The sequence below is a fragment of the Pieris rapae genome, chromosome 14 (genome assembly GCF_905147795.1).
Source record: "Pieris rapae chromosome 14, ilPieRapa1.1, whole genome shotgun sequence".
In the NCBI taxonomy this organism is placed as follows: domain Eukaryota; kingdom Metazoa; phylum Arthropoda; class Insecta; order Lepidoptera; family Pieridae; genus Pieris; species Pieris rapae.
The window spans coordinates 1,195,608-1,223,435 of NC_059522.1; the positions used below are offsets into that span (position 1 = coordinate 1,195,608).

At 32.7% G+C, this 27,828-nt stretch overlaps 6 protein-coding genes across 6 annotated transcripts; 5 read left to right on the forward strand and 1 right to left on the reverse strand.

Annotated features, from left to right (window-relative positions):
• Positions 1 to 369: 369 nt before the first annotated feature.
• Positions 370 to 1,179, forward strand: LOC111003559 (uncharacterized oxidoreductase TM_0325-like). The gene has a single exon (XM_022274148.2). The coding sequence runs from the start codon at positions 388 to 390 to the stop codon at positions 1,147 to 1,149; it is 762 nt and encodes a 253-aa protein (XP_022129840.2). The 5' UTR covers positions 370 to 387; the 3' UTR covers positions 1,150 to 1,179.
• Positions 1,180 to 2,179: 1,000 nt separating this feature from the next.
• On the forward strand, positions 2,180 to 3,306 carry LOC111003537 (uncharacterized oxidoreductase SSP0419-like). Its single transcript, XM_022274116.2, has one exon. It carries the CDS (start codon positions 2,191 to 2,193, stop codon positions 3,028 to 3,030), a length of 840 nt encoding a protein of 279 aa, XP_022129808.2. The 5' UTR covers positions 2,180 to 2,190; the 3' UTR covers positions 3,031 to 3,306.
• A 4,775-nt stretch (positions 3,307 to 8,081) lies between these two features.
• Positions 8,082 to 8,929, forward strand: LOC111003318 (3-oxoacyl-[acyl-carrier-protein] reductase FabG-like). The gene has a single exon (XM_022273760.2). The coding sequence runs from the start codon at positions 8,116 to 8,118 to the stop codon at positions 8,905 to 8,907; it is 792 nt and encodes a 263-aa protein (XP_022129452.2). The 5' UTR covers positions 8,082 to 8,115; the 3' UTR covers positions 8,908 to 8,929.
• A 7,718-nt stretch (positions 8,930 to 16,647) lies between these two features.
• LOC111003435 (uncharacterized oxidoreductase TM_0325) lies at positions 16,648 to 17,988 on the forward strand. Its single transcript, XM_022273951.2, has one exon. It carries the CDS (start codon positions 16,695 to 16,697, stop codon positions 17,484 to 17,486), a length of 792 nt encoding a protein of 263 aa, XP_022129643.2. The 5' UTR covers positions 16,648 to 16,694; the 3' UTR covers positions 17,487 to 17,988.
• Positions 17,989 to 21,273: 3,285 nt separating this feature from the next.
• LOC111000878 (3-oxoacyl-[acyl-carrier-protein] reductase FabG-like) lies at positions 21,274 to 22,133 on the forward strand. The gene has a single exon (XM_022270481.2). The coding sequence runs from the start codon at positions 21,311 to 21,313 to the stop codon at positions 22,073 to 22,075; it is 765 nt and encodes a 254-aa protein (XP_022126173.2). The 5' UTR covers positions 21,274 to 21,310; the 3' UTR covers positions 22,076 to 22,133.
• Positions 22,134 to 23,663: 1,530 nt separating this feature from the next.
• LOC111000879 (uncharacterized oxidoreductase SERP2049-like) lies at positions 23,664 to 24,644 on the reverse strand. Its single transcript, XM_022270482.2, has one exon. The coding sequence runs from the start codon at positions 24,553 to 24,555 to the stop codon at positions 23,803 to 23,805; it is 753 nt and encodes a 250-aa protein (XP_022126174.2). The 5' UTR covers positions 24,556 to 24,644; the 3' UTR covers positions 23,664 to 23,802.
• Positions 24,645 to 27,828: the final 3,184 nt, after the last annotated feature.

Genomic DNA, 27,828 nt, shown 5'->3' on the forward strand with positions numbered 1-27,828 from the left:
ATGTTTGATTAAGATAATAAATTGTTATATCTGACTTAGAAGATCTATTAAATTTGCTCAACAATCGATCATAGATAACAAACTAAATCTGTTATTTATAAATGTTTTTATAAATGACGAATAAGCATTTATATATATATATATATATATGTCGCAGTAAAATAGTTATATCAGAGAGTTAATTGAATCTCTAGACAGTTCTCTTACCCATGGACATGTATAAAAAAACGTGATATTTTTTTGCTTATACAAGTATACCTATACCTTACTAAAGTACCTATTTTACATTTGTCACAATAAATTTTTCATATCTTAGTGTAAGTCATTACGAAGTTAAATTATCATTCTAATAATTACCGTCTTCGAGGCTGAAAGTGCATTAAAATAATGAGTTTTGCTAACAAAGTGTTACTAGTAACTGGTGCTGGATCAGGTATTGGAGCAGGAACTGCTATTAAATTTGCAAAAGAAGGCGCCAACGTGGCAATCGTTGGCCGAAATGTAGATAAGCTAAAGATAATTGCAGAAAAATGCGAGAAAATTGGACCCAAACCCTTAATAATACAATCAGACGTGAGTCATGATGAATCAGCGTCCAAAATTATTAACGAAGTAATTGCAGCATTTAAAAGATTAGATGTTTTAGTAAACAATGCTGGTGTATTGAAATTTGGAACAATAATGAAAGGGAACTTATTAGAAGCCTACGATACATCAATGGCTGTTAATGTACGCGCCCCAATTCATTTAACAGCAATAGCCGCGCCACATCTCGTCAAAACTAAGGGAAACATCATTAATATATCTAGTCTGGCGGGCACAGCAGCCCCAGAAAAGCCACCAACCAGTGCCTATCACATCTCAAAAGCTGCTCTTAGCCACTTTTCGCGATGTGCAGCGTTAGAACTCTCTAAACATGGAGTAAGAGTCAACACTATAAGTCCTGGCCCAGTTAAAACAGATCTTATGGATAATGCTGGAATCGGTCATGTTAAGTTTGAAGATATGGCTAAAACCTTACCCTTGCAAAGAGTGTCTGAAGCGGGGGAAATTGCTGATCTTATTGCATTTTTGGCGAGTGATAAGGCCGTAGGTATTACGGGGACAGAGATATTTGTTGATAACGGTTATCTTTTAAGACATGGATAATTTTTAATTATAAAGATGTTATTTTACTTAGTTGCATTTCATTATGTCATAACTGGGATACATTTTGTACTTAATTTTAATTAGTATTATTCACTTATTTAATTATTTATTACAGAAACAGCCAATACGATAATGTCGAGAAACTTTTAATATAATATAACAAAATACATAACAATTAAACACATAATATACACAATATCACTACTGTAAATTCACTCTGCGAACATACAAATACATATGTCAATAGTGTCGGAGACAGCATTCAGTAGGCGCAACGGCCTCGATAACGGGGATGGTGCAATAGACTGGTTCTTGCCTTTGGTATCGCAAATTACCTAGGCCTTCGCCGTCGCACATATGTACCCAGAAACCCAGTTCTTGGAGTACACTTGGGTTGCACATTACACCCCTCAAGATGATTAGTACGTAGTAGGCCAACTGTAAGTCCCGTCTGGTTTCCATCTACAATTATTCAATTACAATATTAGCTATGAATAATATAGCTTGGGTCTACAAACAACTGATAACAAAATTTTAAATTGGGATAATACATACTTTTGCTTCGTGTCATTTCTATTTTTAGCCTCTGATTAAATCATATTTGCAATAATTGTAATATTGTGTAATATGTATTTGACTACTTATAAAAACAAGGAAAATTATGGAAAAAACACTTTTAAGCTACGGGTTAATTTATTATTAACCTCATAAAATCTTTTGTAACATCGTATTAAATATAGACGTTAAGGTGTTGCATAGCAAGATATTTGCAAAGGACACGAGTGCGTTGTCTGATAAGTGTGATAACGAAAACTGGGAAACCTCTATAAAATATAAATTACAATACTAAAATTTAGTTTAATTTTTTGGATATTTATTTATAAATTCAAATCAATGCATTGTAATAAAAATAATATCGTGCAAATATCACTGTTATGTTTTAATAATTATAATTTGGTTTTTTATGAACTTAACTTGTAGTATAAACAGTTATTGAAGCTGGTATAACCGGAGGATTTATTTTAGTATTTTCCTGTTACGATGTCCGCGTCTGCTCATGTAATTACATATATAGCGAATCGATCGACTTCAGTCTGCGTCTGCATTGCGGACAGTGCGCACGCCAAAATGAGTTTTAAAAATAAAGTTGTGATTGTGACCGGCGCCAGCTCCGGTATTGGTGCTGCTACCGCATTGAAATTCTCAAAAGAAGGCGCTGCGGTCGTAATGGTAGCTCGTGACGAGGCAAAACTCAAAGCTGTCAAGAAAAAATGCGACGCCGAAGGTTGGCCTGCATTCATTATCAAGGCCGACATATCTGAGGAGGAGGAAGCTGAAAGTGTTATCGAAAAAACTGTAAATGAATTTGGCAAAATAGACATCTTAATAAACAATGCAGGTATACTACGATGTGGACGAATAGTTGACGGATCTATCCTAGAAACATACGACGAGGTTATGAATACAAACATACGAGCTGTAGTATATCTCACAACATATGCAACACCACATCTAATAAATAGTTCAGGGAATATTGTGAATATTTCTACTATAGGAGGCGAGAGAGTTATATGTTCTGACTACAATGCATATTGTGTTTCAAAGGCGGCCTTAACACATTTCACACGTGCGGCCGCGATGGAATTAGGTGAACATGGCGTAAGAGTGAATACAGTAAGCCCTGGAATTGTGAGAACTGACTTATTAAAAAACGCGGGGTTCAATACAGATGATGATGATAACTTTATATTCAAAACTGTTATGAATAAGTGGACTGAGCCAGAGGAAATAGCTGATTTAATTCTTTACGTTGCCAGTGATAAGGCCAAAAGTATAACTGGCTCGAACTTTGTTAGTGATAATGGTAATTTGTTAATTTAAAAAGACATTTGAGTAGTACAACGGGTTTATGAGATTTCACCCTCTCTTTCGTTTCATGCTGGTTGATGCGAGAGAGCATGTATGCTTACAGAACATAGCCATATTATGCTTACATTTTGTGTAATTATTATGAATGACTTTTTTAGTTTTAGTTATAATATTTCGATAAATCGATATTATAGTTTAGTTACTATTCCAGCCTGGAGGCAAACCAAAGAACTGATTCTTACTATAAGTGTTCCTGAAATTTTTGTAAATAAAAAACTAAATAACTAATTGTTTTTGTTTATTTCCCTTTACTTACAAATCATATGTTCCACATTAAGATAAAATAGAAATGTACTTTTATATGTATATTCAGAAAAAAAATGTATGTAAGATGAATAAACTTAGGTAATTAAGCATTTTGTTATTAAAATCAAAAGTAGACCTAACTAGTATGAAGGTAATCCTATAATCCTTTTCTTGATTATTTTTTTTTTTGATTTCCTATTTTTGTTTGGATTTTGATGATAGATAATCTTACTTATCTATCTATACGGGATTCCCCTATCAGAAAATAACGTATATTTTCTTAGATTGTCATGCAGTATGATAACTGATTAGCAAAACGGTTTTTCACGGTTCCTACTGGTTTCCTTTAACTTTATTATTTTAGTTAGTTCTTATATAGACAAGAAAAACAACAATTTCAAAAAAACATTCTAGTAGTCATATGACATTTGTTTTTAATGAAACTATCTATTTAGTATGCTTCTTACCACCTTTTCTTTTTCAGTTTTTATTAGTTTTCTTTATTTTTTAGAGTTTGTGCGCTTTAATGTCACAGATACAATTTGCCTGTTTTGTGATTTTATGACGTAATCGTGGTGGGTCGCCAGTAATTCAAGGCCAAGGAATGTGTCACAGATTTAGACAGATTAGACATAACAAATTGCAATAAAAAAATATTTTTTCTTTTGGAAAAAAGATTTAAATTTAGAATATAATTTTATTTTTCTTAGTAGCTACCAATAAATTATAACTGTAAATAAGAACGTAGTAGAACATCAGTACCTACATCCTTTATTCTCTCGCAAATTAAAGTAATAATTGTAATTAATTGTTTTCAAACCAACACAAACCAACTGTACATGAAGCTGTCTATTTTTCCCAATTACTTGTTTTATGTATAATGTGTATGAAACATATCATCAACCATGGCTTGGACGTCGGTGGCTTAACTTATCATCAGGTGGAACGTACCTTCCAAGCCTTCCATACAAAACATAGCATGTTGGGTTTTTTGCAACGCGCCGTTTTCCTCGTTTTGCTAACTGAAATATAAGACTGGGGACTTTGAAACCTGTTTTGTGGCTACCATATGGACCATATACTAATTATTTTCCTTGCGTTGTTTGAAATTAAATACCTATACGCATAATATAAGCTAAACTTGCCAGAGACATGTATTCATAATTTTTCTCAATCAATATTGTTTGTTTTAAAAGTAAAAGTAACCTAAATTTCTTGTATAATCTTTTCTAATTTATATTTATATCAGATTTCGCAGGTCCTATGTCGATAGATGACTTATTAATAAATAAATCAATAGCTCTGTTATTATTTTAAAAAGATAAACATACATTATTAATTTCATACAATAAGTAGCTTATTTAACTGAAGTAGAAGCAAACTAAAATAATAAAATAGATTCTAGCTCCAATTTTCTGACTTTTAAGAATCTTATTCGATTGGCCTTGTCGTAAATATGAAATAACGCATCATCGGCTCGCGCTTAGTTCGTTCGGATCGCTATAGCGCGTTACGACCTCATGGGTCATTGAGCGAACGAATTATTTTCAACGAAGTGTCAAGTGACCCATTCGTGAGCGGGGATTTGAAGATCTGGTTCTTTTGAGCCGTTCAATCGCGAACGACACACTCATATGAGTCATCTTAGCAACAAATTTCACAATGTGTTGCATTTTATACAATTCTTTAGGTATATTTTCCTGTTCCGAACGAAGTTTGTAACATGTGAATTACATTACGTCACCTCCTTTCCAGTATAAGATTTCGAAAATCGTAAATCAATCACTCGAGTTCCACTCGTTTTAAACTAAAGACGACATGCGTTTTAAAGATAAAGTTGTCATTGTAACCGGTGCAAATGCAAATTTTGGTAAAGAAATATCCGTGCAGTTTATTCTTGAAGGTGCATTCGTAGTGTTAGTTGGCAAAAATGGAGATAAACTCAACAGTTTGAAGAAAATTTGTGACGCCAAAAAAGATGATCAGACACAACCGGCTTTTGTCATCAGAGCGGACTTGACTCAAGACGATGAAGTTACAAATGTAATAAGTCAAACAATAGAGAAGTTTGGCAAGTTAGATATATTGATAAATAACGCGGAGATTGTGCGTGAAGGCAGTCTTATTGACAAAAGTGTTTTAAGTACATTCGATGATGTTATGAACATCAATCTACGCGCCGTTGTAGCCATCACTACTTCTGCGGTACCACACCTCATCACGACGAAGGGAAATATAGTGAATATATCTTTTGTTGGCGCTGAAAGAATTTTAGGTAACAATCACATAGCTTACTTTATTTCAAAAGCTGGGCTTAATCATTTTACAAGAGCATGTGCCATGGAATTAGGAAATAAAGGAGTCAGGGTGAACACAGTTAGTGTAGGAGCATCTTCAGACAGCTTTAGTTATAGTACATGCATTCACACTGATATTGACCCCGAGGAAGTAGCTGCCTTGGTTCTCCATGTTGCTAGCAATACATCTAAAGGAATTACAGGTTCAAATCTAGTCAATGATTGTGGACATTTAGTTGCCCTTGTTAAATCGTGGTAAACATTTTAAAGACTGGATTTTTAACTACAATTCTGTACATAGTTTTTAATACAATCCAACTCTCATGGAATATTTTAATAAGTGTAAGAGTAATAAGGAAAACATTGTTTGTTTTGATTTGCTATCTTAAAAACTGATGATAATAGTATAATAGTACATATTTTAAATTGTAAATACTAGATAAGTGAATCATAGAATAAATTATTTTACTGATGTATAGTGATTATATCAATTTTTGTAATTATTTATTTATACGAAGAGAATCATGATCCTATATTATATAAAGTAAGTAAAACAAAATATCTGAACTTATATAGGTATGCTATTAAACTTCATCTTTGATTACTTCTTTTATTTATAGAAAAAATATTTAAATTTTGTAAACCTCCAACTTAATAAAGTATAATATTAAATTGCTAAACCAGTTGAGAGGAAGCAGATTATATATTGTGTGTTAATTTCAAAGCCTTAAACATTTATTCCTTTTGTTTTATTTTTTTGACAGTATGCATTACTGTTTAATTGATCCAGTTTCACTGTTTGTTTAAATATGGATAAATATATAAAATTTAATTTTTGTTTAGATCCATGGGCAGAACTAAGCTTGTAAGCCAATTCCTAACTTTTGAATTACAATTTGATCTTGTCATGGTATTTTTTATTAGCAACTAAGATGAGCCATCCACGAGGCTAGGCTAGGTAGGAGTTACTTATTTTTGTTAATAACATAAATTATTTAGGATGTAACAACCTTATATCTAACAAACAATCTCTTCCAGGCAAACATTTAAACAACTTTTCTAACATAAAAAAAAATTAACTATACCACTAGTGTATTTGGCATCATAAGAATTGGTTAATATCTATGTAATAGGTATACAAAAATAACAAATCTCACCTGATAACGCTTTTAATATATATAGGTAAAGGTATATCTAATAATCGTTTTACTTGGTTTTTACTTTACTTTTTATCAAGGCTGTATTAATCGACGATGACGTAACTAACGACGAAAAATTGATAAATACGGTAAAATTGATAATCTTGTAAATAATGCTTGTATTTATTTCTTTATACTTTTTAAGTATATTATATTATGATAAGCTACGATATGATAAATGTTAGTCATGATCCTATATTATAAATAAATTAATTAATTTCACGTTAATCAGTAAGACAAAAATATCTAAAACTCAATATTCTTTTCAAACTAAATCTATGATTCTTCTTTTATTTATGGTTATTTTGTAAACCTCCTTTAAATAATAAAGTGTAAATTTAATCTAATAAGATAGTTGAGAAGGAGCAGAACAGAAGAGCCTTAAAGCTCTATTTTCAAGAGGAAGAGATGTAGTAGTAGTCTTCCGTGGCCCGGAGTGAAGTACCGTCTCGCCTTGCTGAACGCACCAAGATTTTTGGAGGCAAATTTAGCCTTCCCTTCTAAATAACAGAGAAACTGAACGTCATTCGATATGTCAACACCCAGTATTCCGATGTTAGCTGAGGCTTTAAGGATGCCTTCAAGGACACTCCCCGTGTTTAGTTAATAATTGATTATGAACATTTTTATCAGATATTATAATATATACCTACCCTAGAGATAACTCTTAGTAAAAACTTCAGATCTTCCTCTTAAAAACGCTTTGTGAATCGAGTGGCTAGTTAATAATTATTTGTATCAGTTGTGAGCTTTTAAATAACTCTTTAAGGTTAGTGTTAAAACGTAAAATTTGAATCGAGCGTATTGTCATGTCTATCTTTCTATTTGAAGTTTAACCATAGTTAAACAGTAGTTATAGTGAACATATTCAAGAATTTACTTAAGCTTAAAAATAGTTATTCCACATATTTATTTGCAGTCTAACACAAGACAAAATTGTTTCTTTTTACAATTAAATCTAAACCGTATAATTTTATTGTTTATAAAAATAAGTCTAATTATCCAAAATTATTAAAAATATTTTGCATATTTAATTATTTATCTTTAATTAAAATGCTAGATAATTAAAATAACAAACTAAATTATAGTAATTAATTTATTTATTTAAATGCGTTTTATAAATTATAAAATTGTGATGCCGGTAAAGAAGGTAATTATAGGATATTAATATATTGTCATATTTTTATAACTGTGCGATAACAATTACTTATATATTTGCGTATATAAGGGAAGTTATACTTCATACCGGTCAGTTATCAGTCTCAGTCATTGCAAGCCATAGCTTGAACTGTAAAATGAGTTTTAAATCTAAAGTAGTAATTGTCACGGGTGCGAGCTCTGGCATCGGGGCACATATAGTCACAGCTTTTGCCAAAGAGGGTGCCAGCGTCGTTTTAGTAGCACGAAATGAAGAAAGATTAAAAAAAGTTGCTAAAGATTGCGAAGGCTTCGGCTGCGAACCACTCATCGTCCCAGCAGATATCACAATCGATGATGAAGGGAAAAACGTAATAGCCAAGACAATTGATAAATTCGGACGACTGGATGTGCTAGTTAACAGCGCTGGTATATTGCGAACAGGACTGCTAGAGAAAGGAGACATTATGGAAGTCTTCGACGAGGTTATGAAGATAAACGTGAGGGCTGCTGTAAATTTGATGAAGTTCGCTACTCCACACTTGATAAAAACTAAGGGCAATGTCGTTAATATTTCAAGCGTAGGTGGGCAGCAGGTGTTTTCAGAATTCATGGCCTCCTACTCAACATCAAAGGCAGCACTTGACATGTTCTCTCGTGGTGCTGCTGTTGAACTTGGCAAACATGGCGTAAGAGTGAACGTTGTTAGTCCTGGAGGTGTATTAGGAACTAGTTTATTGGCTAACGCTGGATTTGATCCAAAATTAACGGTTGATCATGTGGCATTTAGATCTCTTCTAGGCAGATGGAGTGAACCACAAGAGATTGCTGATTTAGTCATGTTCCTAGCAAGTGATAAAGCAAAGGGAATCACCAGTAGCAATTATACGTGCGATAATGGTTACCTAAATGAAAAACATTGTTTTAAAAAAGGCGTGATTTTTAAATAATTATGAGAACATATGATTCCCATTGATTTCAATGTTATTAACAATAAATTATTAAACTTTTAATTACGTTATGAAGCACCTACTTGATGGTTTAAAATTACGATTTTATTTAAGTACTGGATCTAACTGGATGTAGAGGAACTGGAGCTCATCAAGTTTAACTATTAACGGTATTTTGCCATTTCATTGCTGTTTCTTATATTGTTCTTATTTGGTCCCTGTGTTTAATAAATACAATTAATTTTTGACATCACAACGTTGGTAACATTTTATACTAAAGATGCTAACACTGATTATAAATAATTCTAAAATTTCGTTTTTAGGATTATTAATAATTGGTTTTAATTGTTTAAATATAAAATTATAATAAATCCGTCCGTAATATAAATTTAGTTTTCATTTCCGAGAAAATACATTAGATAAATTTAATCAGGACGCTCAGCGGATGTTGAGTGATACTCACGTTGCCAAAAGGCTGGCAATGCGTTGCTGGCTTTTAAGAATCGGCACGCTTTTGAGGGAACTTGATTGATATAATACTGATGACCCCTGGTTTACTTAGAAAAATTAAGAATGTCCAACTCATTTTTTTTGCACAAACATTTTTTTAGATAAAATTTAAATACGGTAAGGCAAGAAGTGCAAAAATACGGAAGACATAATATATTTATTTAGACAACACTAATGGAACAAAACAATGCAAATTTAACATAGGATAGGACAATATTTTACAAAAGGTCACATAAAAAAGGAATAAAACACATGAATCTCAATAATTTCAGATCAGTTTCAGAGCAATTAGTACGACAGTTACAGATACAATGTGGACAGGTTCTAAGGGTTGTAAGTATTATAGTTACTTTATTATTTACAGGCGCTTAATACCTAAGGTTGCGTATAAATAAAACACAGGATTTTTCTAATAATTCGTATTTAAGAAGTATCTTCAGGTGAATGTTATTTAGTATATAAATATTTGGTCGCGGTATAAATTAAGCGTTTAATAAGTTATAGTTTCTCCCCTGCCATTATAAAAACATAGCATATTTTTAATTAACATAACTTGTTTATTGTGATTTAGGTGCCCTATACGTAAGATACAACATACAATGCAGTGTTAGCAAACTTAATAAATTTGTTTGTTTGCCTGTTAATTTGTGTAAGGATTTACAACTGTAAAATACTTATTTACATAATTATAAGCAAAAGCACCTTTCTTATTCTTATTTTTTTGGACCGCAGCTGCATGATATTGACAAGTTAAGTGCTTGGTTTCAGCAAGTTGGGACCACAGTCCACATAGCCAGGGTATCCATGGAGACACTGACAGCCTTGTTTGCGAGAAAAAACATAAATCGCTTTATGGCCACATAGGTGTAGGTACATATTGTTGCCACCCAGGTCTCTCGACCCACTTACTTACTTCCTAGGTTACTTTTTTTATGGGGTTATCCCAAAGCAAGAGTTTATGATTCCCCTCTTATGAATTCTGAGCAGTAAAAGATTAAAATAACCACAGAAGTGAGAAATGACATTATTGACGTCCTGCGGCGTGTCTTTGCATATACGCGAGTCCGCTTTGAAGAAATCTTGACGGTGTCATATTGCGTACAAAAAATCAGCACTAATACATTATAATTTACTGCAATTATTAAATTACAAACATAATTTTGAGACACCCTTCATTTTGTTTATGTCCTATATGCTATGATGATGTAATTGCCATTTATTTAACGCCTTTATGTGTTTGGATTAAATTACTTCATAAGTAAAAGACCATTAACTAATTAAGGTAACACCAACAGCTTTGTCACTTGTCTATGAGACTACTATTCCGAATAATTCCAGCGTTGTTAATTTAAATATCAATTTTATTAATATTTTAATTTTACTGTAACGATAGTCCGGTATCATACATTTGCTTAACCCTGGATGGCATCAATAGCATGGCAACGGAGACGTTGAGTCTCTTCCCGCAAGGATTACATTGGAATTCTTTTTTAGAAAATTCAGTCGCGATTGCAGCACCAACCCTGAAATTTTTATCGTTTGTAATAAAAAATTTGCCCTTCAAAAACATTATTACCTTTAATCAGTGGCTTGTAAATCTAAGTCGTTTTATTTTATTTACTGAACCAATTCCAAACTTTGAACTAAGCTAGTGCTATCTTTTAAGTTTGTAATAGCTGAAATTATAATATTTTTATTATTTCTTGTAAAATTTATCTTCATCGTAATTGTCATGTATTTAAGAATAGATTAAATTTATTATAACGATGATAATAACATATAAGAAACTGTTAGGGTACTGCACATGTCAATAAGTTTAGGGAGAGAGTGTTTTAAGAATATATTATCTATATTGATGAACTTAAAATAACTTTAGCATCTATTGATTTTAGACCAGATTTGATAATTTTAACAGAATGCAGACTACAAAAAGACAAGCCAATTCCACATCTTGACAATTTTTATTCGCATTTTACCCATGATCAACTTAATCAAAATGATGGAGTTGTAGCTTTCATAAATGACATACATAGAGCTAATACTAAAGAAATCAAGCTTGATGATGCGTCGTGCCTTCAAATTGATCTACAGGACCACATTGTACTTGGCATTTACAGGTCTCCATCAACTACTAATGTTATTCCTTTTGTAAATTCGCTGTGTTCACACTTAGAAACTATTAAAAGCCACAAAAATATCACAATAACTGGAGACATTAATATAAATCTAATAGTCACTGAAAATGAAACAGCTCTTAAAAGGAAAAACAGACACTACTACCTCAATATGTTAGTGTCTTTAGGTATTATGCCTGGACACATGTTGCCGACGAGGCTACATAACTGTTTAGACCACTTTATGATAAAGTTAGATAGGAGTACAACTATTGCACGAATTGCTGTCGTAAACACCACTATTACCGACCACGCCATGATTGTTATGCTCCTGTCAAATCTTAAGACTAGTTCTAATGTGTCCAAATATGCTACAAAAACTGACTACAATAAAGCTCTACTTAGTTTAGCCGAGAAAAACTTATCTGAGCTAATGTTTTGTAATGACCCACATTTACTCATTGACCTTCTCACAAATGCTGTATCTGAGTCTTTACAAGCAAACACTAAAACTATAACTATTCCAAATAGCAAAAGAACCATAAAACCGTGGATAACTCCAGGTTTACTACGCTGCATACGAAATAGAAATAAACAACAAAAACAGTTAAGAAATGATCCTGATAATGATGTCTTAAAAATTACTTACAGACGCTATCGTAATTACTGCAATAATCTTATTAAAAAAATCAAAAGATCATATGAAAGACGACTTTTGGAAATTTCTGCTAAAAACTCAAAAAGTCTTTGGAAGACTATAAATAGTATTACTTACTCTAAACTACCCAAAGCCGATAACACACAATTACTTAGCTTAAAACAATCAACTTCACAGTCTTTAAATTTTGTCAATGAATATTTTTCTAACATTGGAAGTGACTTAGCCAACCAAATAACAACACCACCTATGCCTAACACATTAAGTGCTGATTATTTAAATTTAAAAAATAGACTACCGGACTCTTTTGCTCTATTAGATACGGATTTTGAAGAAACAGAGTTAACGATAATGAATTTAAAGAGTACAAGTGCTTCAGGTTATGATGCTATTCCCACTAGCTTTATAAAACTTGCTAAAAATGAATTAGTTCCTGTGCTGACTCATTTTATAAATCTTTGCATTAATCAAGGTGTATTTCCCATTGCCTTGAAAAAGGCTATTGTGACACCAGTTTACAAGGGAGGGGACAGAGACGATGTTGGCAACTTTAGACCAATATCAGTACTTACAGTTTTTGCTAAAATATTAGAAAAAATTATCAATAAAAGACTGATCAACTATCTTAATAAATTCAACATCATATCTGACCATCAGTTTGGATTTAGACAAAACAAATCAACGGAAGACGCTGTTCTAGCTCTAAGTACATTAATTGTTGAACAACTTGACAAAGGAAACAAATGTCTCACAGCTTTCCTAGATTTAAAAAAGGCGTTTGACACCGTGTCTGTCCCGATTCTTGTAAAAAAACTGGAATACATAGGTATAAGAGGTATACCTCTAGCTCTTTTTAAAGATTATTTATCTGATAGGCAACAGTGTGTCAAAGTAGATAATAAGGTGAGTCAGTATTGTAACATATCTTTTGGAGTGCCCCAAGGAAGCGTACTTGGGCCTACACTGTTTCTCATCTATATTAACGATTTACTAATGTCTCAACTTAAAAATGGAAACTTTTTCTCATATGCGGATGATACCGCTATAGTTTTTACGGGTAAGACTTGGAAATCTATAGTTAGCGACACTCAAGCAGGACTCTCTCAAGTTGATCTTTGGTTAAGCCACAATCTACTGACCCTAAACACGCAAAAGACGAAGTATTTATGCCATACTATAAATAAATCCACTCAACCTCCTCCAGATCTAAAAATATACATACATAAATATAGCTGTCAATCCCTGGAAAACTGTTCTTGTCCCACAATTGAAAAAGTTTTCTCTATAAAATATCTTGGTGTACACTTAGATCAGCACTTAACGTGGTATGTACATCTTGAGGCAATAGGTAATAGAGTAAGGAAACTTATCTGGATCTTTAAAAACCTACGGCACGTGGCATCCAAGCTTCTGCTAAATTCAATTTACTTGGCTCTTGCGCAATCAATCATAATTTATTGTATTACGGTATGGGGCAGTGCCGCAAGAACCAAGTTTTTGGATGTAGAAAGATCACAGAGGGCTCTTCTAAAAGTTGCCTACTTTAAACCTAGACTGTACTCCACTGAGAAATTGTATAAAGATTGTGACCTGTTGTCGATTAGAAAACTATATGTTCTTCATGCAACACTCAGAAAACATAGTTCCATTATTCCTGATCCCGCCCATCTTTTGAAAAGAAGAAAAGATGCAGTTGTCATGTTGACCAGTTTTTCGAGCAGTTTTGCTGGGCGTCAATATAAAATACAAGCAGAGCATCTGTATAAAGTGGTAAATGGAAGGCTTAGTATCTACATGCTAAATAAACATGATGTTAAACATAGGGTGACTGAATGGTTAAAGTCATTAGATTATGCTGAAGTTGAGGATCTTTTGATGTACCCTAGATAAAGCTGCACGCACCGCACTGTTACCTACACACACACACACACACAAATACACACACACACACACACTCACCACACATTTCTTTCATTTCATGAATCACAGAAATCACAACTACATGGTACGAAAATCTTTTTGCTATGGAAGAGCGTGGCCTTCTAACACAGGTGTTTTTACACTTAATTGACGGTCGCAACCATGGAATGTTTTTTTTTTTTTTTTGTACCGTTTTTGAAGAAATAAAATATTTTTCATTTTCATTTCATTTCATTTGATTCACAAGTAAAATAAATATCCAGTGGCGCTACAACTCTTAACATTTGTTTTTTTTTTATATTTTTAATATCATAATTAACCAAATACAATCACCCTTCTAAATCATAATTGTACTTTGATATTTGGATTTTACTGGTTTTCTCACGATACTATCAATATAGTAAGATCCATTTGTGCAGAGCTGTGATTCGAACGTTCGATGATGAATTATTTACTACAAAATTCACAAACACAACACACTTATTTGGATATGGAGAAATATAAAAAAAATCTCGAATAACATGAAATATTATATAAAACGTTACATACATAAAGTTAAAAAGCATGTAAGTACATCTTATATAAGTAACGCCCCATTATCCAGTAAGAAGTTTGATCCCGTCACACCGATACATTTTTTACCTGATAAATACATTATCATGTCGGCTACTTCTTCCGGGGTAGATACTCTATTCAAAGCTGTTTTAATTTCATCGAAACAGTTCAATGCTCCTTCTGGTTTGAGCCCTGCGTTTATCAAAATATCTGTGTACACTGGTCCAGGACTGATCGCGTTAACTCTCACACCGTGAGGTGCTAATTCTGCCGCAGCCGCTTTTGTAAATACATCTAAGCCCGCCTTCCCTATTGCATACGATGTCAATAAAAGATTTTTTGGCACAGCTTTTCCAGAAACACTCGATATGTTAACGATGTTTCCTTTCGTCTTTATAATATGCGGAGCAACGAGGGTCGTGACTTTCATGATGCCTCTAAGATTAGTTTTAATAATCTCATCAAATACGTTCATTAAATTTCCCTTCAAAATAGACGCAAATCGGCAGATACCAGCATTATTTACAAGAATATCAATTTTACCGTATTTATCAATTGTTTCTTGGACTATCCTAGTTACGTCATCATCGATTGATATATCTGCATTGATAACGAGTGGATTTTTACCATTCTTTTTACATTCTGCTGCGACACTTTGGAGTTTATCTTCCTTTCGGCCCACAATCACAACATCAGCACCTTCTTTTGTAAACTCTATAGCTGTTGAAGCACCAATTCCCGAGCTTGCACCAATAACAAGAACAACTTTCTCAACGAAACTCATTTTTAGTGGTTTTCAATAAAACTAAGCCAGAAAAAATATTAGTAAGTATATATTAAGTACGTTATCAGCTAAGAAATGAGTTTTGTTGTTTCGGTATGCCTATTATCTTGATAATTAAGCAGTTCTTATCTATATTGTCAAATGCACTTGTTGTCAGTGCTTTAGTTCATGTTTTTTTATTTTTCGATTTTATAAACTACTGCCTAATTGAATAATTTTCAGTGTATTAAAAAATTTAGTTTTTTTCCTTAGTAAGGTAGCCTGGAAGACGATAATATCAAGCTTCAAGCTTAGTTCTGCCCATGGGATAAAAACATTTCATTCAATGCATTTATACACATTTAAACAAACATAATGATGGTTATTTGGATTCATTTAATTCGCTGTCAAAAATTAAAATAATCAATATAAAACATTTCGGGAATTTTATTTTATTTATTTAAGTATTCCCACAGCTAATCACTAAACAATATCCAAACAATTACATTAAACACAAAACCCCAAAACCGAATACACATATAAACAGAAACATAAAGCACAGAAACTAAGTAATTTAATTTTACAATTAATTAAATTTGAGGTTTACAAAGTGACTATAAATAAAATAAAGAATTAAAGATGGAGATTAAATAGAATATATAATTACTGATATTTTGTTTTTTTAATATACTATCACCACTAACACTTATCATGATTTTGATATTAAACTAAAAATATATAAGTTGCTATCTCAAATTAATATCATTTAGAATTAATCAGAATTTAATGAATGAATCATAGTAGACTATATAGGTAGATGATATAAAAGGATTTCGCCAGGTCTAACAATTATCCTGTTAAGGATCCACATTCTTTTATTGTATATTTAAGATCTGTGGATTTCGTGATTTTATGATCTATCAAATGGATCTCTCTTACTATGTTGATGGTATCGTTCACTGGCTATTAATTAACGGCTAATTAAGCTAGTTGGCTGCGACATGTAAATATTTATTTATTTTGTGAAAAGAAAATGCCAGATATTTAAAATGACTACAGTAAACAATTGATTTATTTGTCCTTAACGCCTTTTATAAATATGAAAATTGTGATGCGGGTAAATAAAGGTTATCGAATATGTCTGAACAAACAGTAAACATGAATACGATATTGGTTACAAAGCGATAACAAGAACTTATCGAATATAAGGAAAGTTTTTCTGCATACCCGTCAGTCTCTCGTTGCAAGCCCTGGTTTCGAATGTAAAATGAGTTTTAAATCTAAAGTGGTAATTGTCACGGGTGCGAGCTCTGGCATCGGGGCACATATAGTCACAGCTTTTGCCAAAGAGGGCGCTAATGTCGTTTTAGTAGCACGAAATGAAGAAAGATTAAAAAAAGTTGCTAAAGATTGCGAAGGCTTCGGCTGCGAACCACTCATCGTCCCAGCAGACATCACAATCGACGATGAAGGGAAAACCGTAATCGCCAAGACAATTGATAGATTCGGACGACTGGATGTGCTAGTTAACAGCGCTGGTATATTGCGAACAGGACTGCTAGAGAAAGGAGACATTATGGAAGTCTTCGACGAGGTTATGAAGATAAACGTGAGGGCTGCTGTAAATTTGATGAAGTTCGCTACTCCACACTTGATTAAAACTAAAGGCAATGTCGTTAATATTTCAAGCGTAGGTGGGCAGCAGGTTTTTTCAGAATTCATGGCCTCCTACTCAACATCAAAGGCAGCACTAGACATGTTCTCTCGTGGTGCTGCTGTTGAACTTGGAAAATACGGCGTAAGAGTGAATGTTGTTAGTCCTGGAGGTGTATTAGGAACTAATATATTGGCTAACGCTGGCTTTGATCCAAAATTAACAGCGGATGATTTTGCATCTAGATCTCTTCTAGGCAGATGGAGTGAACTACAAGAGATTTCTGATTTAGTCTTGTTCCTAGCCAGTGATAAAGCCAAGGGAGTCACAGGTAGCAACTATACGTGCGATAATGGTTACCTAAATGATAAACAATGTTTTAAAAAAGGCGTGCTTTTAAAATAATTATGAGAACATCTGATTTCTAATAATTTCAAAAAAACAACGAATTATTAAACTGAGTTACCGGAATTATGAAGCACCTACTTTATGGTTTGAAAATACGATCTTATTTACTGGAGCTAACTGGGTGTGGAGGAACTGGAGCTCATCAATTAATATTATAATATAATATAGTTAATACTGTTAACGGTATTTTGCCGTTTGCTTGCTGGTTCTTATACTTACAATATTGTTCCTTTTTAATGATAATAAAATACGCTAACACTGATTATTATTAATAATCGAGAAATTTGTAAACTAAGTAAGTAAAAAAGTAAAAAATTTCTTTATTTGACCCAAAAACAATTACCACGTTACATATATTACAACATTCATTGTGGTCAACCTTATATATAATATACATAACTGATAATATAATTAAAATACAAATATTTTATTATTTATGCAAAATGTTTATTATTATAATATGATATTTGCAGTTCGATTAAAAGCGTTATAAACAATATGAATCTAGTTTTTGTTTCCAAGCGAAAAAAAATACAAATACCTATATATTTTGTATGTAACGAAAGCAAACGGGCAGATGCTCACCTGATGTTAAGTAATATATAATAATTAATACCGATCATCACATTGCCCGAAGGCTAGCAAATGCGTTGCTGGTCTTTAAGAATTAGTTAGTTTTTTTCTTAAAGGTTAGTCGAATTGATAAAGTTACTTCTTTACCTCTCTTCTCCGAATGTTCCATGTCTAAATAATACACGGAACCTTTACGTTACCTTACGAAGGAACTTTTTAAAATTATATACCTTTTACCTAACCAAAGGTGAAGGTACAGAGTGTCTCTTAAACATTTTGTTATGTAGCTATAACAATAAAGGAAATAAAATCTTCATTCTTGTGATGTCAACAATTACTGAAAATCTATCTGGCGAATGACGCCATGAGATTGTGCCTGTATATTAGAGTTAATACCGTTTATCGTGAGTCTGAGAAGAGGTCGTAAACTATTATCTCTAAGTGATAAGTGAAGCAGTTAGCCGATTGGCTTCACCGTGCGAGTCTCGCATAAATATGCCTGACATGCCAGGAACTCCAGGTCTAATTAGACTTTTAGTCCGGACCGTATGAGTTTGTATCCAAGGAAGATGGGCCGGGTGCTGGTACGGGATGCAACCTGTTCAGACACATTGGCCCCTTTCCCACCTACATGGAACCAACAACAGAGCTGGAGCGGTTTGTGATGCGGCTGAAAAAGCTAAATCCTGCAAGTACCGGGGTCGAGGCTCAGAATATGAGTTTGTCCCATTCAGTGTCGAGACCCTTGGTCCGTGGAGTCCTAAGGCTATAGGGCTTTTTAGGGAAATATCAAAAAGAGAGCCAGTATCTTCGAAACCTTGCCTAAAGGGACTCCTTTTAATAATATATTTTAGTTATTACATTTTTAGGTTATTTATTGTATCTATTGTTCATATTATATTCGTTATTGGATTAATAAATGTAATGCATTAGACTTTATCTCTATATGCCTATTTATTCCTCGCACATATAATGGTGGAAAAAAATCGTGAGACCGTGAGACCGTGAGACCTTAGAACTTAAAAGTAGACCGCGACGTGTGTTACAGATGACATTACCTTCCATACTAAGGTTGATGTAATAATCTTACAAAAGAACTTTTGCCGGGACAGCATATGGCATATAGATACATATCATTTTAATAACGATAACAAATAATCTCTTTGAGGCTACCCAGTAATTAAAAAAAACAAAAAAAAATACAAGTAACGCAGCCTAAAATAAAAAAAGGACGGGTTGCACTCTGTAAATGCAGGCAGAAGTGAAAACTTGAATATATACGTTGTATTATTTTGCACGAATTGCTTTATTTATCAGTATAAAAGTACTATCATTTATGTGGTAGAATATAATATTTAATTATCGCGCTATCGTACACACACATGACAATTTATATTATTACATTAAATACGCCGCGCCAGCTATCTACTCTCCATCAGTCTTACGAATTTTCGATCAGGTCACGTGTCCTGACCTCGCGTCAAATACTCAAAACAAAGCAATTAAAACATATTATGTAAAAAGGAAACAGTAACGTAAAAGGACACATTAAAAAGAAATAGCGCACATTGACCGCGATAGTTTCAGATCAGTCGGGACGAAAGTTGACAGCTAATGCTCGTAAATGTTGTAGATACTTTATTATTAACAGGAACTGAATACCTAACGTTGCTTTACTAAATAAAACACAGCATTTTCTAAATGATTCGTACGTAAAATGTATTTTCAGGTAAATGTTAAACAATACAGACCCCGGTCTAGATTAAGCGTTTAATAAGTTATAGTTTCTCCCCTGGCATTACTGAAATATAGCTTAGTTTGAATTATCATATTATATAATATGCTAGGCACACATGAACACTTGTTAATTGTCGTTTAGGCTTATACGGATGATATAATATACAATGCAGTGTTAGCAAACCCTTATAAACAAAAATAATGTGGACCTTAATAGTAAGTAGTGGCAAATAACGTGTGAATTGTGGACAAGATAATTGTTAGACCTGGCGAAATCCTTTTATATCACCTACCTATATAGTCTACTAGGATTCATTCATTAATAAATAATCATCCTTCAAAAATACTTAGCTTAGGCCCGTGTGCGATAATGTACCAGGATTGATTCATTAAATCCTGGGCTAAAGTAAATAGTTAGGCATACAATAACAATAATTAATTGAAATTAATTTGAGATTGCTATTTATATCTTTTTAGTTTTATATTATATAATGATAAGCTATGATATGATAAATGTAAGTCATATTATGATAAAAAAATAGTTTCATGTTATGCAGTAAAACATTATACATATATGGTTATTTTATAAATCTCCAATTGAATAAAGTGTAATATTACATACTTAAATAGTTGAAAAGGCACAGATTATATTGTTACGAGCTAGATAGAAAATTCTCTACAAATCGAATCGAAATCTCTTCAATGGTTTATTTCTAAACAAATCAATGAGGAATGTATAGACACAAATTACTCGCAGAAATGTACAAATTACACAAAATACAGTCACTAATTACTTTAATAACGCGCACTTAATGCTTTATCACTCTATAACACTAGTCTTCACTTTATTCGCACTTAATCTCTTCGGTGGTGGTGGTTCTTCGGTTTAGTGGTGGTCGTAGTGTGTGGGTCTCTTGAAAGGCATTCGAAACTGACTTCATTTGTCGCGTTTCGAATCGCTGATATATCCCTGGGAATAATCTTGAGCGATGTTCGAGAACTCTCTAGGCGGGATTGCTACCGAGTAGTGATTGCACAATTCTAGAACGTTCGTACTCTTTGGACGCGGATTGCTCAGTCCTTGTCCCACACCTTGGAAATTCGTTCTAGAATATTTCTTCATCAAAGGGGAATAACTAGGCCTGAAAATGCCTGAAAACGAATATCTCTAAAATTGTACCATTTGACACTATACTTGTCGACTATACTTGTTCTGAAACTAGCTTAAAATGCTTCCACCTGAAAACTAGGGTAACATTGTGCAAAATACGAATTTCTATAATGTGACCATCCCCTAAACCAAGTAACATTATATTAGGCATCAAACTTTTCTAAAATAAACAAAACATGAACTATGAAACTAGTGTATTTGATATTATAGATAAGAACTTCTTAGTTATCAACATAATAGGCAAACAGAAACAACAAAACTCATATCTCAGCTGATAAGATTCTTAATATATACCTACTAACATTTTTTACTGGCTTAGTCCTATTGAAAATCACTAAAAATGAGTTTCGTTGAGAAAGTTGTTCTTGTTATTGGTGCAAGTTCGGGTATTGGTGCCTCAACAGCTATAGAGTTTACAAAAGAAGGTGCTGATGTTGTGATTGTGGGCCGAAAGGAAGATAAACTCCAAAGTGTCGCAGCAGAATGTAAAAAGAATGGTAAAAATCCACTCGTTATCAATGCAGATATATCAATCGATGATGACGTAACTAGGATAGTCCAAGAAACAATTGATAAATACGGTAAAATTGATATTCTTGTAAATAATGCTGGTATCGGCCGATTTGGGTCCATTTTAAAGGGAAATTTAATGAACGTATTTGATGAGATTATTAAAACTAATCTTAGAGGCATCATGAAAGTTACGACCCTAGTTGCTCCGCATATTATAAAGACGAAAGGAAACATCGTTAACATATCAAGTGTTGCTGGACAAGCTGTGCCAAAAAATCCTTTATTGACATCGTATGCAATCAGTAAAGCGGGCTTAGATGTATTTACAAAAGCAGCTGCGGCAGAATTAGCGCCCCACGGTGTGAGAGTCAACGCGATCAGTCCTGGACCAGTGTACACAGATATTTTGATAAACGCGGGGCTAAAACCAGATGAAGGAGCAATAAAGTCATTTGATGATATTAAAACAGCTTTGAATAGAGTATCTACCCCGGAAGAAGTAGCTAACATGATAATGTATTTATCGGGTAAAAAATGTATCGGTGTGACGGGATCAAACTTCTTACTGGATAATGGGGCGTTACTTATATAAAATGTATGCTTTTTAGCTGAATGTTCTAAGCTTTTATGATAAATAATTTGTTATTTAAGACTTTTTTTACTACTCCATATCCTAATAAGTGCTTTTTGTATGTGAATTTTTTAGTTATTAATTTTGTTCCAAGAGTAATGTTGCGTCGTCGTGCATTTGAATCACATCTCTACATCTTATAGGTCGTCTAACTACATTGATGGTTTCGTGAGAAAAAAAGTAAAATTCAAATATTAATCAAATAATGGTGATTATTTGCTTAAGTAGTATTCAAAGAACCAAATATAAAGGGTTATAGAGCCACTGAATAAGTATTAAAATTGTGAATCAAATATAGATAATATATTCTCCAAACACTCTCGTCCTCAAATTTTGACCATTAAGCAATCAACTATTAGAATTTATGGTTTATTTATTTATTATCACTTCGTTTAGACATAATTAAATAAAAAGGAGGGAAACTCGCACTGTAAAAAGAAAAAATAAATGAGGTAAACACAAGAAGTGTAGAAATACATAAGTTACTTGGACAAAAATAATGAACAAAACAAAGCAGTAACAAAGCACATATTAAGTACTGACCTGAGTTTAGAAACTCTTCTCTACTACTCCGGCATCCGGTTGTTAAAGGTCCGATAACTTGATAGATCCAAATATAAACTCCAACTCTGGGTACAGCTTAAATATTAAAAAACAATAATTTAATCCGAACGAATAATGGCTAAATAATGTATGAAAAGAAAATTAATGACGAAAAGGCTAAAAAATTTTGCCAAGAAACGAAACACTGAATTCGAAGAAAGAAAGTTAAGAAATAAAAAATAAGAATCCTTGCATCTCATTATTATTATCATTAATATTATTCGGTCATTGATTAATATATTATATAAATATGTAAAACGTACCCACATAAATAAACAGCTATTTTTTACTACTTCGACATATTTTTAATTCATATTTGAAATTACCTCTCAAACCAAGTGTCACAAAAACTGTATTTTATTTATTTATTGATTTATTTATTCACTACATTGTTCTATCTTAACAGTAATTACTAATACGATAGAATACCAAAATAATTCCCACACCAACTATTCTAGATAAAAACATTAAAAAATTAAACTTATATTCCTAAATCTATCTATCTATAACTAACAATATAGCAAGCAACTCTTGTGAACTCAGCCAGTGTACAAACAAATAGGTTCACCTCAATAGAGACACTGTTCACTATCCGTATTGCCCGCGTGAGTGGTGCTTTGCTAACCAAGTAGTGTAGTTGTTTTTGATCGACATTTAGGGGTATTTGAAGTTTGTCCTAGGGGGAACATTTTGTAGGAGTTGGCAACCCTGGCACCGCGCATCCAACCTGGGTGTAGTGTACGTTTATGGATATGATGTCGTCAGGTAATACTTGTAAGTATTGTACTTTTTTTGCAGGCGCTATGGGGCTGATATACCTTTATATATAACGTTACCGCTAATATATAATGTTGATTTACTAAATAAAACACATCATTATTTAAATAATTATTATACAATTTATAATATTTAGTCCCGCCATTTGAACGTTAGCAAACATACTTAATGTATTTGTTTGCCTTTTAATTATGGTAAGGATTTACAACAGTACATTATTTATATAAATCATTATAAGCAAAAGAGCCTTTAATATATATGCTTGGATAAAATGTGATTGACAATTATTTAACCCCAATATGTTAAAATTACTTCATAAGTAAAAGACCATTGTCTACCGTGTAATTTGAACCAGTAACACCAACAGCTTTGTCACTTGCCAGGAACAAAACAACATCAGCAATTTCTTCTGGATAACTCCAACGATTAAGAGCAGTTTTCAGGGTTGCTTTTGCTTGACCAATAGTGATACTAGCACCGTCATATATCTCAGTTTTCACAGGTCCTGGACTAACTGTATTTACTCTTACACCATATTTCCCCAGTTCTAAGGCAGCGCCACGAGTGAAGTGGTCTAAACTAGCTTTTAACATGCTATATGCTGCATAATCTACACCAAGTATCTGCCTTCCTGCAACACCGGATATATTGACAATATTTCCTTTGCTTGCAATTAGGTATGGGGTTGCCAGATTTACCAAATTCACCGCAGCTCGCAAGTTCAATTTGAGAATTTCATCAAATGCTTCTAAGAAACTGCCGTCTATAAGACTACTCTTCCGTAGAATTCCAGCGTTGTTTATCAAAATATCAATTTTATTAAACTTTTTGACAGTTTCTTGTATGACCCTTGCTGCCTCGCTATCAACTGTTATATCTGCGTTTATGACAGTCGGACAACATCCATTTGCTTCACACTGCAAGGCAACTTCGTTGAGTCTAGTCTCGTTTCTTCCCACAAGAATTACATCGGAACTCTTTTTAGAAAATTCAATAGCGATTGCAGCACCAATACCGGCACTTGCACCGGTTATAATAACAACTTTGCCCTTCAAAGACATTATTACCTTGGACCAGCGGCTTGAAAGCGACTGATTATTGTGAATCTATGTCGTTTCATTTTATTTACTGTACCTATCCCAAAGTTTGAACTAAGCCGGTACTATCTATTGTGTTTGTTTTAAATATGCATTGAAATGATGACAATCTTATTTTTATTATACATGACTTTCAATTCTTGCTTAGCAACAATAATATTATTGTAAATGTAATAATCTTAGAATTATTCCCAAGTACTATATAATAAAGGCTACTTATCCAGACTATATATTATATTCAATAATGGCTGTTTAATTAATAAAAATGTTGCTAACCGACTATCGGGTGTAATCCGCTTGAGCTAATAAGTAAACATGGAAACTAGGACTAGAAACTAAAACTTATAGATTTTATTTTTTGTATAATTTAGGTTCACCTACATTGTCATGTAGTTTAGAATAGAACAATTTTATTCTAATGTAGAAAATGACTTATATAATATGTCGGAGCAATGGCAGATGGTATTGTAATTAGGTATAATTTAATAACGTCTAAGTCAATATAGTTCAAAACCGTTAATACAAATGGTTTATTTGATTTTTCAATATTGCTAGCTCTATAAATAAATAACTATTCAATGTGCGATAAGGATGAGTCCCAACTTAGTAAGACTTGTAAAAGTAATTTATCGTAACTTTGAACGTATGAAATTACAATAAACATTAAAAATAAGTTTAAAAATAAAATAATAATCAGAAAATTTCTGAAAACTTTATTTTGAAGTAGTAAATAGCGAATTGATGTCATGTAACAGTTACTAGTGAACTCCACAAGTATTCATTGCCGTAATCCAGTTTGAAATATAAATATATTTTTATCAGACATTTTATGATAAGTTTATCACCTAATTTAAAAACTTATATTAAAGTTTAAAATTTTTTTTTTAAATACAGCACTCTGTTTCACATTTAGAATACTCCCTGTGTATTGTGTGTTGTGGTAACCCCTGTATCTGCCAATGTATTAATAATTGATTATGAACATTTTACTCAGATATTATATATATATATACGTATAACTTAGAAATATCTCTTTGTAAAAACTTATGATTTTCCTTTTAAAAACGCGTTGGGAAACATGTTGCTATTTATTTTTGTATGAATTGGAACTTTTTACTAATCCGGCTTTAAAGTCAGTTTTAACCTAAAAGAGTAGTTTTAATTGTATTGTAGGGTCAATTTTGACCTATTTTGGGATATAAATTTAATTTTCTCAGTCATAGTAGTTTGATATTGTATGACTTTTATTTATTCGCTTCAATTTATTTATTATTTGAATAAGTTTATCATAAATTATAATTTAACACGTATGATATTTTTTTACTGTAACGGTTTTTCGGTCAGAAGTGACCCCAGCTAATAACAAGCACAAAGTGCAAAGTGCCTGTTATCTTCCAAATAGTTTATGTATCGTATATTTTTTTATAGAGACATTTACCCACACAAATCTTAGTGTTATATTGTTAATCAATTGAACAACACGTACCCTAGTTTACAATCTATTCGTGCAATCTATAATTTAAAAGTAGTGAATCTTTGAGAGATAAATTCAAGGAAATTAATATACTTACCTTACCGTCGCAATATATTAATGAAAATATCATGTATGTATACAAAAATAGAGGTAAGTTTACAAGAATAGATCATACGTACAAAGTTAATAATCGGAACAAACGCAGGCTGCAATTTCCCCGTACTACTAGTACTACTAGTAGGTATACTATCTCTGCCTTTTAATAAATTTAAGAAATGTATTAAAGAAAAGCTATGTAAAAAGGCATACTATAATGTTAACGATTATCTAGTTGATAAAGGGGCAAAAAGTTAGTGTTACCTGTATCTATGTTCCATAATAAACACATTTTATTTGAACAGTGGTGAAAACTTTAATTTCTTATACAGAAATTATAGACAGTATGTAAGATAGTAATGAATCTTGTTCTGAAACAGAACATTATATCGAAGAAACTGAACCATATTTTTTTTATAGAACAGGAACGGGCAGAAGGTCTCACCTGATGTTAAGTGATACCGCCGCCCATGGACACTCTCAATGCCAGAGATTATTTATTATACATAATTATTTCTTCACCCTATTTGAAATATACTAATTTGGATGGTAAACGTATTTTCGCTGATGATTGCAATGACAGTTACGATATTGATACGTTCGAATACATAGGGCTACTATTACTATCTGGTGTATTTCGTTTAAATAATGAAAGTACCGAAAGCAGATGGGATAGTGAGAAAGGCCGACCTATTGGGGGCAGTCATGCCACTAAAGGCTTTCAAAAAATCATCAAAGTTGATAAGTTTTGACAATAGAGGAACACGATCCGAACGTTCGTTAAATCTAATTCGAGATCAGTCTTGACCTGTTTCCAAAATTTTATAATCTTTATGAAATCTTATGAAAACTTTACAGTGGAGGAGTAGCTTGTGTATTCAGACGGGATTTCCATTTCAACAGTACATGCCATCGAAGCCTAAAATTTTGGCTTCTATTTTACTGATACGAGATATGTTTGGAATATCCAATCCCACACGGGTTAAAAAATATAAATCTGAAGAAACCAAGGCATGCATGTAACCCTAGATTTGACTCGTAGCCAGAAAGGACAATCTTACAGTGGATATATTTTTTATATCACATCAACTTGGACAAAATTTTTAATAAACCGACTTTAAAGACAGTTTTAACCTTCTTAAGATAAGATTTTAATCTTCGTACAGTAGATACATCGGATAAAGCTGTCTCCTGTACCATGCGCAAAAGAAAATAAAACGATGGTCGCAATTGTTTTTTAATAAAATGGCAGATCCAACAATGCTCTCATATTATTCAAGGCTGCTAATAGCAGCTGGAAAGAAGGCTGTCTAGCAAAACGACGACACTATTTGGAAAACTAAGATATACAATTAGTTATGTAGTGTATAAAAAACAGGAAAGCACTACCTAGGTCACCTTCTTCAACAGAAATTGCAATCTAGTGACAACGTACAGATATAACTTCATTACATTAAACCAATAAAAAATATAATTGTACTTAATTCTAATATACCTAATAACTAACCTTAAAATGTAATAATTAAAATATATTATTATAAGGAGTCCCTTTAGGCAAGGTTCCGAAGATACTGGCAGCGTTCCCCCTTTGAATAGCTAGACTAATTCTTTGTGCGAGGTAGCTGCCAGCTCTTCGTTCTCCTGTGATGTCGACTAACTTTTTTGAT